The following is an 18241-nucleotide window of genomic DNA, read 5'->3' on the forward strand; positions in this document are numbered from 1 at the left end:
CCTTGATAACATGTTCCTTCTTTAGGAGTTTGTTTTACACAGAACCTCAAAACACCCATTTCCCACCTACCCACCTCAAAAACCCTCCAAATAGGAATAGATTTTATAGCAAATCACTCTTTCTTGAGTCACTCCTTTTGTTAATTTGGGTCTAATTCATATTAATTTAAAATAAACTTTGTTCTGCTTTCCCACATTTACTTGTGGTTAAATACACTGTTTAAAAAAAAAAAAAAATCACTCAGTATAGATCTGGCCTTTTACAAATCAGTATTTTAAACCAATGCCATGATACCATACTCCTAAAAGGGCTGTGGGGGCTAGGCAACTTATTAAATTGTCCTTCTTCCTCCTCTGTAAATGCCACTTATTTTGTGTTCCAGTCCCCAATCCATTTATTCTTCACCACTGGCTCTAGGATACAGTCCAAAGCAAGGATTTTATGGAAGAGGAAACTTTCCTGAAATATATAAGCCTAGAGGTTTTTGAGACTAGACCGGTCACATTTTCCCACTTGTTGATGAGAACAGTTCTTTTGTTCAGGAATAAAAAACTTTGTATAAGACTGTGGACTTTGAAGTAGGGCAAGCCTGGATCTGAAAACCAGCTCTTGTACTTCCTAGCTATAGAATCTTAGACACATTACTTAAATCTTTCCTAGCTCAGTTTCTTCATCTTTGAAATGAAGATAACTTCAATCTAAGGTTCTGGAAATACTAAATATGAATCTATAAGTGTTTAATAAATGGTAGTTAGTATTAACACAGCTATATTCACACCAGCTATCTCTAATCCTACATGACTTACCTGTTGGATGTGTATCCCAAAATTTGTGGTTCCTGTATGTTGTGTTTTTTTTTTTTTTAATTATTTTATAACTTTTTTTTTAAGATTTTATTTATTTATTTGACAGAGATCACAAGAAGGCAGAGAGGCAGGCAGAGAAGGTGGGGGGGAAGTAGGATTGCTGCTGAGCAGAGAGCCCAGTGCGGGGCTCGATCCCAAGACCCCAGGATCATGACCTGAGCTAAAAGGCAGAGGCTTAACCCGCTGAGCCACCCAGACACCCCAGGGTTCCTATATGTTTGAGAAGACAACCTTCACTTACCCTGTAATCATCGAGAGAATTATTAAAAACATTTCCAATTCTGAAGCTTCCTCTTCCACCTGATGGTTTTCTTCTCTTCATTTTTGTTGATTCAGTGGCTTTACCATCCTGGTGAACTGATAAGCAGCTGAACCTTTGGCATGGTTTTTATTCAGCCTGCACTGACCTACGGCCAACATTTTTTATTTACTCTTTTAATTTTTATTATTTATTTATTTGTTCGTTTATTTTTAAGTAGGCTCCGTAAGTACCATGGGGCACAATGCAGGGCTTGAACTCAAGTCGCTGAGATCGAGAGTAAAACGCTTAATCAACTTAACCCCCAGGGCACCCCAGCCAACTTTTTCCTCTAAGGAAGAGCTCTACAAAACTATGGTGGCTTGTTTCTGTAAAGAAAGGTGTCTTGAAACACATCAATTTATATATTGTCTTTGGTTGCTTTCTCACGGCAACAGCAAAGTTGTGTAGTTATGACAGGCACAGGATGACCTGCGACCCTAAAATGTTTACCAATTGGTTTGAGGGAGCCACAGTCAGAACAAAGAAAAGATGTAGAATGCCAAAGAAATTTATCCACATTGTTTTTGCCTGTTCCTGACTTGTTTAATGCCCTGTTAAGTGTGGGTCAGAAGTATTTTCATCTGGTTGGCTAATAGAGTGGAGTGGGGAAGAAGATAATCCAGTGGATCATGTTAGCAACCCATTGTGCTTAAAACACCCAGATATTTAGGTAACGAGATTGTGAGTGATAGTGTTATTTTTAATTTTGTAAGTGTAGTTTAAAACTGTTTATTAGGGGTACTTGGCTAGCTCAGTGTAAAGAGCACGTAACTCTTGAACTCAGGGTAGTGAATTCAAGCCCTACATTGGATGTAGAGATTACTTAAAAAAAAAAAAAAAAAAAAAACTTTAAACTGTTCATTAGCTGGTGAAGTACTGCAAGTTCTCACTTTTTTCATGATAGTATTTCATTGAAGCTTTATGATAAAAATTTCTCAGGTATGAAAATCTTTTTAGGAACATAATGCATTTTTAGCAATTTACTTATTAATTTATGAGGAACATCAGCATAGGACCGTTGTGAAATACTAGTTTTTAGACTTTGTATCTATTTCTCCTTACAGGGGATATGAAAGGTGAGGTCTATCCATTTGGCATAGTTGGGATGGCCAACAAAGGGGATTGCCTGCAGAAAGGGGAGAGTGTCAAGTTCCAGTTGTGTGTCTTGGGCCAAAATGCACAGACTATGGCCTACAATATCACACCCCTGCGTAGGGCCACAGTGGAGTGTGTAAAGGATCAGGTAAGTGGTAGTATCTCTGGATCTGAACTTGATCCTTTTATTAGTTGGTAAACAAGTGTTAACCAAAACCTTGAAATGTTTTCAGCCAAGGGAAAACTGCCAATATTCACTTGGTTTTTATTTGTTCCACCCCTTTTTCAATGATTTGAGGTAGTTTGTAAAAAATATGAAAAAAAAAACACATGAAGAAAATGGCGATACGAGCAAAAAGAATGTAAAGAGTATTATTTATATTACATGACTGGAAAATGAATTTGGAGTGAGATATTTCAGAATAGAAATATCTGTTACAAGCTTAGAGCTGCTTTTGCAGACCACACAAAGAAAGCTGTGTAAAAATGTTCATAAAATACACTTAGGGCAAACAAAACTATTCCTAATATTAAGATCTCAGTATGGTGTTTTTTTTTTGTTTTTTTTTTTTTTTTGCCTAATTCAAAAACTCCATATACTATATGAAGACACAAGCCAACATTTGTCTCAGTCATGCTATGATAGATTGAATGGCAGTGATTTCAAAGATTTCTTTCCTGACCAGTTTTTTGGACCCATATCTTACATTCTAGCACAGGCAAGTCAACATTAATATACCATGTTTTATAAATCCCATTCTTGTTAGGTTCAGGCAGCGTACTTCACCCAGAGTGAGGTACTTTTCCCTCTTATAATATGTCCCCCCCCCTTTTTTTTTAAAGCTATCATTGTCTTTCCCTTTTTTTTTTTTTTTTTTAAGCTTTTTTTTTTCCCCCCCTCTTCCCCCAGTTTGGCTTCATTAACTATGAAGTAGGAGATAGCAAGAAGCTCTTTTTCCATGTGAAAGAAGTTCAAGATGGCATTGAGCTACAGGCTGGAGATGAGGTGGAATTCTCAGTGATTCTTAATCAGCGCACTGGCAAGTGCAGTGCTTGTAATGTTTGGCGAGTCTGGTGAGTTTGTTGTTGTTGGGCTGATGAATTCCCTGGACTGCCTTTAAACTTTCGTAAACTCTGGTTTATCATGCTTCCTCACCTTTCATCACAGCTTTTTTTTATCCTGCCACTTTCTGGTTATTTCTTGATCTTTTCTGTGTCTTTTTTTTTTAACCTCTAGTCTTCATTGTCTAAATTTTATAGTCTTACACATCTGGCCCAATGAAACATTAATTGGGTACATCCTATGTATTAGAACTTAGATACAGTAAGATTATGTAATCCTTGTTCTTAAAGGTTCTGTTTAGCTTTTTCTTTTCATTAAGCCATTTATATGCTGCTTAAAATTCTAACTTTGTAGTCTCTATTTTTTTCAGTGTTTTAAATCTGTAATGTTACCATGAGAGGATCTGGGAGTCTCTTGAAATATTTCTTCATATTTAACTTTTCTAAGGCTTTTCACATTCACTGCCTCATTTTGTGGAACTGGTTTTTCTAGTTGTAGATTAGATAGGATGAGGAATGACCCTCACCCAAATGATTCTTCCAGTTCCTCTGTAGTAATAAACCTTGAGTTCAGAATAAAAACATAAACAAACTTGTCTGTCCTGTCTTGCTAGCTAGCTGGCTAGGTGAGGCAAGAGTCCCTTATTATAACTGAGTCATTTGGGGGTAGTTAGATAGAAAACATACTCCTCTGCAAGTGCTTGCTTTCTTCCCACCAAGAGTTGTTTCTTCTCACCTCTTGACTTCATTGCAGTGAGGGCCCCAAGGCTGTTGCAGCTCCACGACCTGATAGGTTGGTCAATCGCTTAAAGAACATCACCCTGGATGATGCCAGTGCTCCTCGCCTAATGGTTCTTCGTCAGCCTAGGGGACCAGATAACTCAATGGTATGAGGGTGTACAAGGTTTTGGGGTGGGTAGGGGCAACTGACCTGTATGCTACTCAGGGTCTTGTTTCAGCATAGCACAGAGCTTAATGAAGCAGGAAAACTTCAGGATTCTCTTTCACTACTCAGTATGCTATTAACTAGTTAAAACTCCCTACTCATTTGTTCAGCCCCTAACAATAACAGATTGCTCACAATGAGCACATTTCTTGATCTTTCGAACAGATTTTAGGTAATAGATCAGGAGGGCTTACTATGGATTTCCTCCTCTGAGAAAGAAATGGTGGTGGTTACAATGATTACAAGTAATGCTTTATAGTAATTAACTGCAATTTTACTTTTTCACAGGGATTTGGTGCAGAAAGAAAGATCCGTCAAGCTGGTGTCATTGACTAACCACATCCACAAAGCACATCATTAATCCACTATGATCAAGTTGGGGGGATTCTGGTGAAGGGTTCTGAATATCTCCCTCTTCATCCCTCCCAAAATCTGGAATACTTATTCTATTGAGCTATTACACCAGTTTTAACACCTTCCTCGTGTTATGTTTAAAAAAATAAATAAATTTAAGAAAACCATTTTAAAATTATGCACAGTTGCAGCCTGGAAAACTTAAGGTGGCGCCTTAATAGTATCAATTTTAGGAGCTTTATTTGGTGCATTTAACGCAACTGGTAATTGCAAAATCCACTTCGCCTGTGTAAGTGAAAAATATAGACTGTTATCTCGTTGGCCCTATGAAATTCTGCACTTGGTATTTAGTATATACTCTACCTTCATTACTATCTGGCAAGATGTTCTGCCTTAGCACTCAGTTGCGTTCTTTTCCTTTTCTTTCCTGTTCATTATGCTTTAATCCTGAGGACCATATGAAGGTAGAATATATTAAAAATTACAAAAATTATAAAAATTTGTATAGGCAAACCATTTCCTTAAGTTGATGGCCAAATGTTAAAATGTTATTTTTCATATCATTTATAATCTTGTCACAGTCCACTTAACGAAGTTTGGTTAGATTTCAGTGAAAATTATCTTCCAGAGTAGTTTCTTTTTTCCTGGGATTGGGGAGGGGGGGTAATTTTACTACAATTAGTATGTATGGTGCAGAATTTCATGCAAATGAGGTGTGCCAGCAGTGTGGTAATTTAATCGTATTTAAACAAAAACAAAACAACAACAAAAAAAAGACGAATGCACAAATTTGCTGCTGCTTAGATCACTGCAGCTTCTAGGACCCAGTTTCTTTTACTGATTTAAAAACAAAACAAAAAAAAAATAAAAAAGTTGTGCCTGAAATGAATCTTGTTTTTTTTATAAGTAGCCGCCTGGTTCCTGTGTACTGTGAAATACAGGCACTTGACCCCTGGTGTAGCTTCTGTTCGACTTTATATCACGGGAACGGATTGATCTGATTTCTTGGCCCTCATCTTGAATTGGCCACATCCAGGGTCCCTGGCCAGTGGACTGAAGGCTTTGTCTAAGATGACAAGGGCAGCTCAGGGGATGTGGGGGAGGGCGCTTTTATCTTCCCCGTTGTCATTTGAGGTTTTGATCTTCTCTGGGTAAAGAGGCCGTTTATCTTTGTAAACACAAAACATTTTTGCTTTCTCCAGTTTTCTGTTAATGGCGAAAGAATGGAAGCGAATAAAGTTTTACTGATTTTTGAGACTCTAGCACCTAGCGCTTTCATTTTTGAAACGTCCTGTGTGGGAGGGGCGGGTCTGGGTGCGGCCCGCCGCGTGACTCCTGGGTCGGTGGCCCACGTGGCCGGGGCGGGGACTTTGGCGCCCCGGGCGCCGTCTGATTACGTAGCGGGCGGGGCCGGAAGTGCCGCTCCCTAGTGGGGGCTGTTCATGGCGGTTCCGGGGTCTCCAACATTTTTCCCAGTTGTGGTCCTAAATCCGTCGGAAGCGGAGGCAACGAAGCTTGAGGTAAGGTTGTGTGGTGTGTAGCGCTCGTCTTTGGAGCATACAGGCGCCTCGTTGTTGCCAGGAATCGAACGGAGTCTGCAGGCTAGAGACAAAGGCCCTTGGGCGGGGGTCTTTAGTTTTGAGCCCTCCGGGGGAGATCTTTGGAGACTGGCGGGGGTGTAAGACTAGGGGACGGCCTGGAGGCTGCCCCGCCGTAGCTGAGAAGTGCGGGAGGAGTAGGAAGAGGGTATTCCTTTACCTTGGGCTGAGGGCGGGGCCCGCGGACTTGAAAATAGAGCTAGGTGGGGGTAGCTCGGCGACTCCCCAGAATTCTGAGGCCTGCGGTAACCTGCGACTGTTTTTGCACTCCTGAATCACTTTGAGAACCAAGTGGAGGGTCACGTGTCTGAAACCGATAGATTTCAAACTCGGGCTTTAGATACTATTGATTATGGAAGGCTTTGAAGTACTGTAGTTGTGGCTCGCCCATTAAACCTAATTGCTGCTTTCCCACAGGTTCTTGCTGGTGTGAAATGACCGAGTACAAACTGGTGGTGGTTGGAGCAGGTGGTGTTGGGAAAAGCGCACTGACAATCCAGCTAATCCAGAACCACTTTGTAGATGAATATGATCCCACCATAGAGGTGAGGCCCAGTGGTAGTGCGCTGACCCTACCTCTGACTTTTGGTTCACCCGTACACCCACCTTTTTGCTGTTCGTTATCTAAAGGAATAATCAAGGGAGAAAGTAAAAGTTATTTGGAGTAGTGCGTTCAGTAATACAATAAGGAAGCTTTCCGTGTTTGTGGAGAAGAGTTCAGGAGTTTAAGAGTTCTTCATAGCTGCTAAAGATTTTCTTTAAAAAAAACTTGATAATGTAATAGTTTAGTAAACTCATACTCATTGTTGAACTCATGACATCTCTGTTAAACACAGGCCATAGGAATAATAGGATGGAGATAAAAGTTTCAAGGATCAGGTGATCCTTCACTAACTAAAATTCTTCAATTTTAGTTAGCTGGCTGAAGCAGCTGAGACTGGGCTGGAGTAGAAAGAATAAGAGATTTTGAGTCACTGCCTAGATTTCTTTTGGTCCCTGTTTGCAGTTTATTTAGTTACGTTATATTGAGCAAATCACTTAAACTCTGAGCCTCATTTTCTCATCTACTAAATTACCATAAACATGTTCTGCCTGTCACACACAGGGATGTTCAGTAAAATCAGTATGTTTTTTGTATGAGTTCATGTTATAGATTGGCTTGAATAATGGCATCTAAGTTCCTTTAAATAAAAGGTTTTGTTTATTCAGTTTAGAAATGTCTGATTAGAGATTATTTTATTTTAACCCACATCCTGGTCTTCCTAACCCCCAGCTATTTAATGTTTAATGGAAGCTAACTAACATAGCCATTATTAAAAATCAGTCTTCAGTCTAAGTGTAAGTACTCATTTAAGCTTTAGTGTTAATAGTTAGAACCTTTTTATATTTTTCTGGGTTTTATTTATTGAAGGGGAATGTACATACAGTAAAATACACAAATGGTAAAATATACACAGTGACTTAAATATTTGTATATACTTATATAACCACCACTCAGGAATATAGACAGTTTCCAGTGCCCCAGAGAGTTCTCCCATGCCACTTTCCAGTCAATAAACCCCCAGCCTGCCAGGAAATAACCACTTCTCTGACTTCTGTTACTGTAAATTAGTTTAAATTGTGCTCATTTCTTCGGCATATTCGTACACTTAGCTATATTTCATGCTTTGAACAAGTTTTGTCAATGCGAATGCTGTGTTAATTTCAAAGTACATTACAGTCCCACTGTGAAGATGCGTGACAGAGACACTGATCAATGAACTGGGAAACTAGGTCACATTCTGTTTCTGGAGCCAGATCTTTACCAAGAGTGATGGGTTATTTTCTTTGAACTGAATTCCCAAAACATGAGTATTAAGATACAAATAAAATTTTGGCCTCAGAACCAAATTGTGAACTTTTAAAATGTAAATATATGTGATCTATGCGTGTTTTTCCTTCTTAGGAAATATAGCTGTAAATCTTGTTTGGCACACTTAGGAACTTGATTCAGGAATATTTCCCAAAGGTAAAAATTCACCATGATGAGAAAAGTATTTTTATTTTATAATCTTGTCTGAAATAAAAAAATTTGTGTGTTTAGTCATAAACACAAATGACACCATGTCTAGGGCCAGGTATAATTGGTGGAGGTATATTTAGAACTTTGAATACAAGTAAATAAGTAAGAAAAGTCCACTTTGTACCTTAATGAAACACTGTGAAACTGAATCTCTAGTCTAACTGCAATAGAGCTGTCTTTTGAATTACCACACTTTTGCATCTTTTCCAGGAACAGAATGACCACATTTTTCTTTTTACAGGCATATAGGATTTGGGGCTTTTTTCCCTAGGGTGACATTAAGTACTTTCTGATTGTGATTATATATGAGGAGTTTGAGGGATAACCAGAGAGATGGAAATAAACTTAGGTAGGAGCTTATCTTACCTTGGCAATAGCATTGCGTTCCCTATGGTTTCTAATAAAAATGAAATCTTCCTCTCTCCCTGCCGTCTCCCACCCTCCATACCCCCAGGATTCTTACCGAAAACAGGTGGTTATAGATGGTGAAACCTGTTTGTTGGACATACTGGATACAGCTGGTCAAGAGGAGTACAGTGCCATGAGAGACCAATACATGAGGACAGGCGAAGGCTTCCTCTGTGTATTTGCCATCAATAATAGCAAATCATTTGCAGATATTAACCTCTACAGGTACTAGGAACATTATTTTTTCTGAAAGGATGATCTGTAAGTGTATTCTGAAGCTTTGTGGGGTGGGGGTGGGGGGATGAGGATACCACACTAGGGAAGATAGTGTTTTTTAATTATGAGAAGAGTTGGTTTCAGTTTGTCTAACATTGAGGTTCTGGGTTATAACTGAAAGTTAATATTGGAGTTTATGTAATAACATGGCTAGAATGTGTGATAACTCTTAAATGAAGTGCTAATTGGATTATTCAGATTATTGGATTATCCAGTTGCTAATTGGATGATTCAGAACCAGAGGTGATGGTATGAAGATCACACAGGAATTTCAGAAAGGAAAACATGTCTGAGAGACCTCAGTCATGGAAGAGAGAAGATGATAGGAAGAAATGAGTGGGAAGTAAATAAAGAGGAAAGATGGTCTTTCTCAGTAAAACCATTTCAAAGATCACTCAGACCATAAGAAATTTCTAGTACAACATCCTTGTTTTACGGAATCAGAGGTAGAGTTGCAGGAAGTGGTTTGTTAGGTTTTTGGAGTCATGGCTGTTACCAGTAGCAGAGCCAGGACCAAAAACCCAGGACTCCTTTCTCTTAGCTCCGTATTCTTTGAGCAGAGTAATAGAACAGGTAGAAACTTGGCTCCGTCATCTATTATCCATGGGACTTTGGGGCAAACTACCAAATGTCCGTGCCTCAGTTTCCTTATCAATAGTATGGAGAGAATACCAAGAGTTGTTTTAAAAATTAAACAAGTAATAAACATGTTAATCACCCAGAAAAGCGTGTAGCACATAGTTAGTTCTGTGCAAGTGTTCTTCCTATGGCCTGCAGTGCTGGCTTGTGCTTGATCCGTGTGATGTCTGCTCAGAGAAACAGGCTAGCCCAAAACTGACTTCAGTGGGGTTTTTTCCCACCTAAACCTGTTCTATTTTCCATCTGGTCTCTGGAAGTAATAGCAGTATGTAGTAAGATTTCCAACACTTGACAAGCATCTAATATTTGTTGAATTTCTAAAAGTCATTTTTCCCCTTTGGCTGTCTTGACTTATATTATGCTTTAAACACTGCCGTTACAGGAAAGGTCAGTTTTAGAGCTAGCCAGTGTGACACCAGTTCAGCACATGACCATGTCTGTAATCCAGGGGTAGGATCTAGAGCGGTACTGTGCTGTATGGTGGCCACAATTTTATGTGCTTATTTCATTTAATTAAAGTTAAAGAAATTGGAAAATCAGTTCCTTGGCCACATAGCAACTGATTCCTCAAGTGTCCAACAGCTGCATGTGACTAGTGGATGTAGTTGGGACAGCATAGATAGAGAACCTTCCCACCATCGTGAGAAGTTCTGTTAGACAGTATTGGTCAGGAGAATCTAGAGCAGTTGTTTCCAAACTGCTGTGTGCTATGTTATCTTTGTCATTGAAGGGAGTGCTGTAAGTTGGGAGTTGCAGATCTTTCCCCTTTTAGTAAGAGCAGTTTGGTGTTTTCTGTTTTGTATCTTGGACTTCCAGCTAATATTGTTTGAAGAAAATGTCTGAATACTACCCAACTAGAGAAGTGGATAGACTGTCTTTCATTAAATACTGTTACTTTGAAGAAAACCTCAGAAACTTATTTTGAGACAGTAAGCTTTATTTTCTATACTTCAGATCTTAATCTAGAGTGTGATTTCAAGTTGCCAGTTAAATCCAGAGCCAAATTCTTTGGAAAATGAAGGGGCCTAACAAGGGTATGTGTCAAAAGGTAGAATTGCCATCCATTTCCACCAGAAGGTGAACCAGTATTTGGCTTCCCTCTCGCTACATAAAGTCTAAACCAGTCAACGTAGTATGCTTGGTCTTTTATAATTAGTGGGGAGGGGAGGAGTAAAAAGTAAAACTCCATACTAGAAGCTAATAGGGCTAGATAAAATTCATTAGAACCTTTGTTGTTCTAGCTGCTCATTCCTTCCTAAAAACCTATTATTAGGTTAGGATAACATATTCTTTTTTTTTTTTTAGGGAGCAGATTAAGCGAGTAAAAGATTCAGATGATGTACCTATGGTGCTAGTAGGAAATAAGTGTGATTTGCCAACAAGGACAGTGGACACAAAACAAGCCCACGAACTGGCCAAGAGTTATGGGATTCCATTCATTGAAACCTCAGCCAAGACCAGACAGGTATAGCAAAGCTTTGAGCATCTGGCAAGCGTTTGTTGAGTGCAGAAAAGTTTGACTGCTAGAGATAGGAGCCGCATTCTTTATTGTTAATTTTCAGTATTCTGTTTTTTTAATCTTCAATTTAACCCAAAATGAACTGATGAATATTCTGGTGTGGTATTTTACTCCCACCTTAACATGCTAATATTACTTAACATTACTAAAATGAGGACCCTTGATTAAAATAAGTACAAATATTAGACCTTTCTCCATCAACCCCAGATACAGTTTAGGGCTTTTGCTCTCCTGAATGGAATCTTTAGATCTGGTAGTTCTGTATGCCCCATATTACACATTTTCCTGTGCTTGAATGTTATTTTTGCAAAATACTGCCATTTGTATATCAGGCTGTTGAGGTGTTCGGTAGAATGCTAAGTTTGCTGTCCTCTTCCTAAATCACCCTATTTCATCAGCTAATTGGAATTTTAAATCCACTAAAGAAGTACAAATGAGAGAGCTTACAACTTGGATTGTGTCTATTAAGCCATCCTTACCATATTCTTTTATAGGGTGTCGAAGATGCCTTTTACACACTGGTAAGAGAAATACGTCAGTACCGAATGAAGAAACTCAATAGCAGTGATGATGGAACTCAAGGTTGTATGGGGTTACCTTGTGTGGTGATGTAACAAGGTGAGCATGTTGTGGTCTCCTGACATTATTATCAATTTTATTAATTTAGCATCAGGAAATTTGGAGGAAATTGCTATTAATTTTTTCCAGTGGTGTTATTTAACTGAGAGTTTCTGCTCTCTTACAGTTATAAAACATTTTCCTTATGACACCTTTTCTGAGAGTACTGAAGTCTAAACTTTTAAAGCATTTAAGTAGGCTACACCTGGGTGGCTCAGTTGGTTAAGTGTCTGCCTTCAATTCAGGTCATGATCCCAGGGTCCTGGGATCAGTACCACATCAGGCTCCCTGCTCAGCGGGAAACCTGCTTCTCCCTCTACCTGCTGCTCCCCTTGCTTGTGCATGTTCTCTCTCTCTCCCTGACAAATAAATAAATAAATAAAATCTTAAAAAAAAAAATAAAGCATTTAAGTAATTTTATAGACATTATTACACTTTTAATAATAATAGAAACTAGAAGGCATTATTATGAAAAGTACATACTTTACCATATTCTTGGCACTGATTAGGAGTTTGAAGAACCGCTACATGAAACCTGATTATAATGACCTGGTATGTGTGCTTTTCTTATAGATACTTTTAAAGTTCTAGCATCAGAAAAGAGCCACTGTCAAGGTAGGACAAGTTTGGAAATGAGTATGTTATTGTTCGTGTTAATTTCTTAAGCTTGTTTTTCTTACTTTCTTTATATGTCACTTATACAGATTCTGTCTTTATTTTAGCTGCACTGACACCCTGGTCCTGACTTCCCTGGAGGAGAAGTATTCCTGTAGCTATCTTCAGTCTCACAGAGAAGCGCCTATTACTTCCCCAACTCTCCGTAGATCAGTACAATATTCTCTATTTGAGAAGTTCTCTGAATAACTACCTCCTCACTTGGTTGTCTGACCAGAGAAATGAACCTCTTGTTACTTCCCACTGTTTTCCACCCTGGGTTCTCCCCCAACATAAACAAACCTCCGCCATCCCAGGTTTTTCATCTGAAAAGTAATTCATGCTCTGAAACAGAGAACCAAACTATAGACATGAAATTCTGTAGGAAACAATGTCTTGAGCTCTAAAGTAGCAACTGCTGGTGACTTTTTTTTTTCCCTTTTTACTGTTGAACTTGGAATTATGTTGGTTTTTGGAGAAATGTCATAAATTACTGTTTTGCTGAGAATATAGTTAAGTTGCCATTTGGTTTGTTTGTGATGGCTTTGGCTATAGTCTATAACTTGGCATCTGCTTTGCATTCATAAATAGGCAAGTGAATACTGACTTTTGAGTCTATCCTAGTGTTCTCGACTTTCACATAATTAAATCTTAACTCTTGCAGCAAAGTGCCTTTTTTCTTAGGAGTGGTTTGTAGACTTGCTTTATAATATTTCAGTGGATAGATGTCTCAAAAATCATTATACTTGGAAATGAATTTCTGAGATACATCTATGACCTGTCTATGTTTGAGGGAAAGACATACCGATGTGATAGCAGATGCCATTTCTTCATTGTATGAGGTTGGATTTCCAGAGACCGGATTTGGGTCTCTTCCAAGAGAAAGGTGAAACTGGAAAAAATGATGAATAATTTCACTTAATTTTTACCTAATTTCTACTTTTTGGGGGGGGCTGGGGCAGGGAGTTGGTTACCACTTACAAAATGTATGCAATTTGTTCCTTCCAGCTTACTGATAATGAACTTCCATTCATATTTAAATTTAGGTCCTATCTGAAAGCTCCACATTTGCAGGTGTTCTAAATTGTAATAGTTTAATGCAGCTTTAATAGCTTTTATTAATGATTTTCAAGCCTCAGATGTATTAACAGACACTTTTACTTTATATCATGGTATTTTAATGATGTGTATAACTGCCCTCGTTCCCCTCTCACTCCACCCTCTCCCTCGTCCCACCACAATGGCAGCATGGTTATTTCTGTTGAGTAAAGCATGGTGCTGACAGACCAGGGTCACAGTTTCCAAACTTGAGCAAGCCAGTTAGCCTCACAGAGAGAGAAATTCTTCCATGTTTGCTCATTGCACCAGTAACTTCAGCTAGTAGTTTTGCCAGATGCACACTGTTAGTCCTGCAAGGAAGGAAGAGGTCAGTTAGCACAAATCCTTCACCATGGCTGGAAAAACTTGCCATCTTGTGGATGGTCAGCCTAGAGGTTTTTATAAATAAAATATTTAGACCTTTTTAGCCATGTGGAAAGTCTGAATTAAACCCTTTTTTCTTTTCATTATTTTGAGAATGAGGATGCCTCAGATCAAAATTTTTAGAAGTTTTCTCTATTGATAAGTGTTCTTTGAAGGATGCAAAACAGTATGTTAATGAATTAGTCTGTGCATACCAGATATATAAGCTGATGAGTTTGTTCAGAACAAGAAGTCGCCTTCCTATTGAAATCGTCATTTGAGAAGGGACTCGAAAATAGAATGAATTGTTTGTTATGAGGATTTGGAGGTAGGGCTTTTCCATTTGCAGATAATTTCATGGTAATTCTAATGAAAAATAGACTTGATACTTCTGATAAATGACTAGTTACAAAATGGCCACTTTCTGTTCTGGTCTTAGATGTGTAAATTCTTACTGAGGGCCTCCATCTTCGGAAATGAATTTTCCTTTAAGTAAACTCCACATTACCTTGAAATGAATTCCAAAGATGGGAAGAAACGTCAACTGTGCCCAGAGTGGAATAAATCCAGAGAGTTGTGTTCCTTTGCGTTAATTTTGAGACCTTTCACATACTGTCAACATCTGTAAACAAAAACTGCTGCTGTGTTTCAGCTCCTTGGGGAACACTGCTGTGTAATTTTCTCAAGGATGGATCGAGGCTTGTCGCCTCCATCCTTGTCATTGTCTTCCACCTCTTCCTCCTCGTCCTCTGGTCTGCTCTGTGTGACTCACAGCAGGACTTTTCTTTTTCTTTCTTTTTTTTTTTTTTTTTTAATATCAAATTTAGGGGAAAAGATACTCATTTTAGCCCTTACATGGATGAACCTTATAGTTTTTTCAAGTATGTTCTAAGCACAGATGTATCAAAATGGGGCCAAAATTCAGACTTCAGAATTTTCTTTTAATAGCTTCTTAAGAAGTTACATGTAGGTGTGAATTTTGGCACAATAGAGTGACAAACTTAGGGTTAAATGCTGAATGACTTCAGTTGGTGTGAAGTAAAGTGTGGTTTTTTTGAATATGTTTGTAATTGCTGAAAACAGTTCTAGTTTACCTCAAAGTCTGAAAGTCTCTTTCCCCAAGTTAAGTGCCTGGCCAGCTGTTAGAAATTACATACTACTTTATGTGTGTTTGTGTTTTAAAGGTTGCACCTTCAAGAGTGTGAAAATGTTCTGTCTAAAGGCTACCATGCCTAATCTGTAAATGAAACTGTTAAGTGCTGTATTCGCTCCAGCAGCATACTCTAGAATGTTACTTGGTAATATAATATCGTACTTATTACAGTTTTCACTTTAGTGTAATAGGTAAAATTATCCTCAGTATGTATTTTAGTTGGCCCATGTTTAGTCTTTCATCATCATTTAAACTGCTGTGAATTTTTTTGTCTGACTTGAATTGAAAGCAAGGATAGAGAAACACTTTTAAAGAGATATTTTGTTTTTTTCCCATTCCAGAATTTGTGAGCATAATCATTGCTTTACATTTACAGTCATGAACTCTCAAGCTGGCAGCTACAACCAAGAACCAAAAAATGGTGCATTCTGCTTCTTGTAATTCATCTCTGCTAATAAATTATAAGAAGTGAGGATAATTAGGGAAAATATTTTATTTAGGTGGTTTCTATAAGCAGGGGACTATAATTCTTGTACATTATTTTTCATCTTTGCTGTTTCTTTAAGCAGTCCAATGTGCCACAAAATTTATCTTTAAGGTTTTTTCCTGTAAGAATTGTTTTAAAAGTGTTCTCATTATCAGAGTAGTTATAGATATGTTTCAGAATGTAACTGGTGATTCTTAAAGGCCCAAGAACTGACCTAAGAAGCAACTGTATGAATTCTACTCTGGAGGGAATGGCAGATCTCAATGGAAATTGTATGACTTTCATATTTCTGTGCCATCGAGTATAGGTAAAAATACCAGTTGTGCAATTCTGCTGTTAAACAGGAATTATTGGCCTCCTCGGCCCTAAATAAAAAGGGCTGATATTGTAAGTTGACTATTTTATTGTAAATTAATCCATCCTAATTTTTAAAAATTTGGTTGAATGTTTTTCTTGTTAAATGTTTAAAAAATAAAAACTGGAAGTTCTTTGCTTAGTCATAATTCTTTTTTCCACGTAAGTGCCATTATTGAAAGTTAATATCAATTTTAGACATTTGGATATGACATTTGGACAATATTTGGAAGTTGAAATTCCTTATTTTATACCAACATAAAATATGTCAAAGCCTGCTTTTAAACTCTCGCATTGGGCGTGATTCATAGCCCTGATCCACAGCTTCGTGTCAGATTCTAACATTAATATGAAGTGCTTGAAACTATCTTTGGAAATCTTTTGTCCTATTTTTGCATTACTGCAGTCTACCAATCTCAGTTATCATTAGAAGAACATCTTTGTAGGAGCCAAAGAACATGGGTTCCAACTATAATTTTACTACTCTGAACTATAGTTCACTTATTTGCAAAATAGGAAAGCTGGGTAGCTCAGTTGGTTAAGTTTCTGCCTTCAGCTCAGGTGATGATACCAGGGTCATGGGATCGAGTCCCACATCAAGCTCCTTGCTCATCAGGGAGCATTTTCTGTCTCTGCCTGCTGTTCTCCCTGCTTGTGCACTCTTGCTCTCTCTCTTTCTCTCTCTGACAAATAAGGTCTTTAAAAAAAAAAAAGGATGGATTTATTTAGATTTGAGACCAGGTCTCCTGATTCCAGATCCTGTGCTTTTTGTTTCACTTAGTAGTTTTGAAACCATGCTTCTCAAAGCTCTTCAAGTCTTACAAAGAAGTCTTCTGAGAAAGCCTGAGTGGTTGGAGCTCTGCCCTTCCTTGTCCCCCTACTTAAGCCAAAGCAGTCCACTTTCATCCACTTTTCATTTTAGGCTTTCAGTCAAGATTTGGTTTGAAGATTCCTTAAGAAAAAGGTCAAAAACCACTCGACTTCACCAATCTACTTCCACAACCATCTATCAATGGGGAATCACTAGGTCACATCCTCATGACTAGTCCAGAACCCAGTACACTCTAGGCACAGTCATGGTCATTGCACAACTAAGAAATAGTGAGGCAGGATTCAACACAGTGGTTCAAAATCCCCACTCTGGAACCAGAATCCCTGGGCTAGTAACTTGCCACTAAGCTTTGGGCACATCAACTTTTATGTATCTAAATTTCTTCAAGTGTAAAATGGAGGTAATAACAGTTCCTCAAAAGACTATTGTGAAGGGGCGCCTGGGTGGCTCAGTCAGTTAAGTGTCCAACTCTCGATTTCAGGTAAAGTCATAATCTCGGGATTGTGAGATTAATCCCCACCCACAGTAGGCCCCGTGCTGGGCGTGGAGACTGCTTAAGATTCTCTCGCCCCTCCCCCTCCTGCACATGCACACCCTTCCCCCCTTCACCCCCCCAAAAAAGACTATTGTGAAAATTAAATGAATTAATACATTTTTGAGTTAATATATGTTTACAAAAACAACAACCACCAAAAAGCTTGAAACAGTCCTCAGCACAATTACCATTGCACAGACCCCATAGCACACCTCCCTCTTACTTCCAACAGAATGCAGCACCCTGTTAAGTTTAGATTGTTTTGTTAAAAGCAAATTGCTGAATTTCAATTCCATTCAAGAGACAGGAAATAATGTCAGCTTGTCTCATGGAAAAGGATGAGTTTTAAAATCTGACTTCTTTATTTTTAGGCATGTATGGGAAATTATTATCCACAGGAAAATGAAGCTGAATCCAGTAAAATTCCACAGGTCTCATTATACTCCAAACAAAAACTGATTACTTAGGTATAAAGTAACTTTTCCATACCTGTAACAGGGTGACAGAAACAGTGCATAGATGCTGCTGGCAAAAGGATTGTGTTCCCCAACCAGAAGTTGTAATCCACCCATTTGCTCCCACAAGGAAACGAGGCATGTAACAGAATGTAACAGAAGACGAAGCTGATCCTAAAAGTGTACTTAGAGCCACCCTGAGCCCCATAGGTGGCTTTGGATCTCTGGATGGCATGCATGGGGGGCGGGGGAGGGGGTGGGATGAAAGGCAGGTTGGAAAGGGGTGGGACCTCCCAGTGGGTTTCACAGCAGAGAGGGAGACCTGCTAGAGCAGAACAGAAGGGCTTTGCAGACCAAAAAAGGGCAGGCAGCAGTGAGCTGCGTACAGCTGATTCCCTGTCATCCTCCCCTACAGTCTCAGGTTACAGATCTCTCTAACTCAATGAAATACAAGTGATCTCACCCTTTTAAAAATACTTGTAGGGGTGCCTGGGTGGCTCATTTGGTTAAGTGTCTGCCTTCAGCTCACGTCATGATCTCAGGGTTCTCTGATCAGTCCCTACAT

The 18241-nt window shown here is 38.7% G+C and overlaps 2 protein-coding genes across 5 annotated transcripts in view; both read left to right on the top strand.

Annotated features, from left to right (window-relative positions):
- CSDE1 (cold shock domain containing E1) overlaps window positions 1-5887 on the top strand; it is a 39905-nt gene extending 34018 nt beyond the window's left edge. For all 4 annotated transcript variants that reach the window (XM_082684982.1, XM_082684983.1, XM_082684984.1 and 1 more), the window contains 4 exons: window positions 2233-2411; window positions 3174-3337; window positions 4080-4212; window positions 4560-5887. In XM_082684982.1, coding sequence (XP_082541108.1) covers window positions 2233-2411; window positions 3174-3337; window positions 4080-4212; window positions 4560-4607 — 524 coding nt within the window. In that variant the 3' untranslated portion in view covers window positions 4608-5887. The remainder of the gene's footprint in view (window positions 1-2232; window positions 2412-3173; window positions 3338-4079; window positions 4213-4559) is intronic.
- Window positions 5888-6010: 123 nt separating this feature from the next.
- On the top strand, window positions 6011-15988 carry NRAS (NRAS proto-oncogene, GTPase). The gene is made up of 7 exons (XM_082685000.1): window positions 6011-6145; window positions 6641-6768; window positions 8740-8918; window positions 10914-11073; window positions 11622-11745; window positions 12319-12360; window positions 12468-15988. Exons 2-5 carry the CDS (start codon window positions 6658-6660, stop codon window positions 11739-11741), a joined length of 570 nt encoding a protein of 189 aa, XP_082541126.1. The 5' UTR covers window positions 6011-6145; window positions 6641-6657; the 3' UTR covers window positions 11742-11745; window positions 12319-12360; window positions 12468-15988.
- Window positions 15989-18241: the final 2253 nt, after the last annotated feature.

This window comes from Mustela nivalis (assembly GCF_964662115.1).
Source record: "Mustela nivalis genome assembly, chromosome: 10".
Taxonomy (NCBI): domain Eukaryota; kingdom Metazoa; phylum Chordata; class Mammalia; order Carnivora; family Mustelidae; genus Mustela; species Mustela nivalis.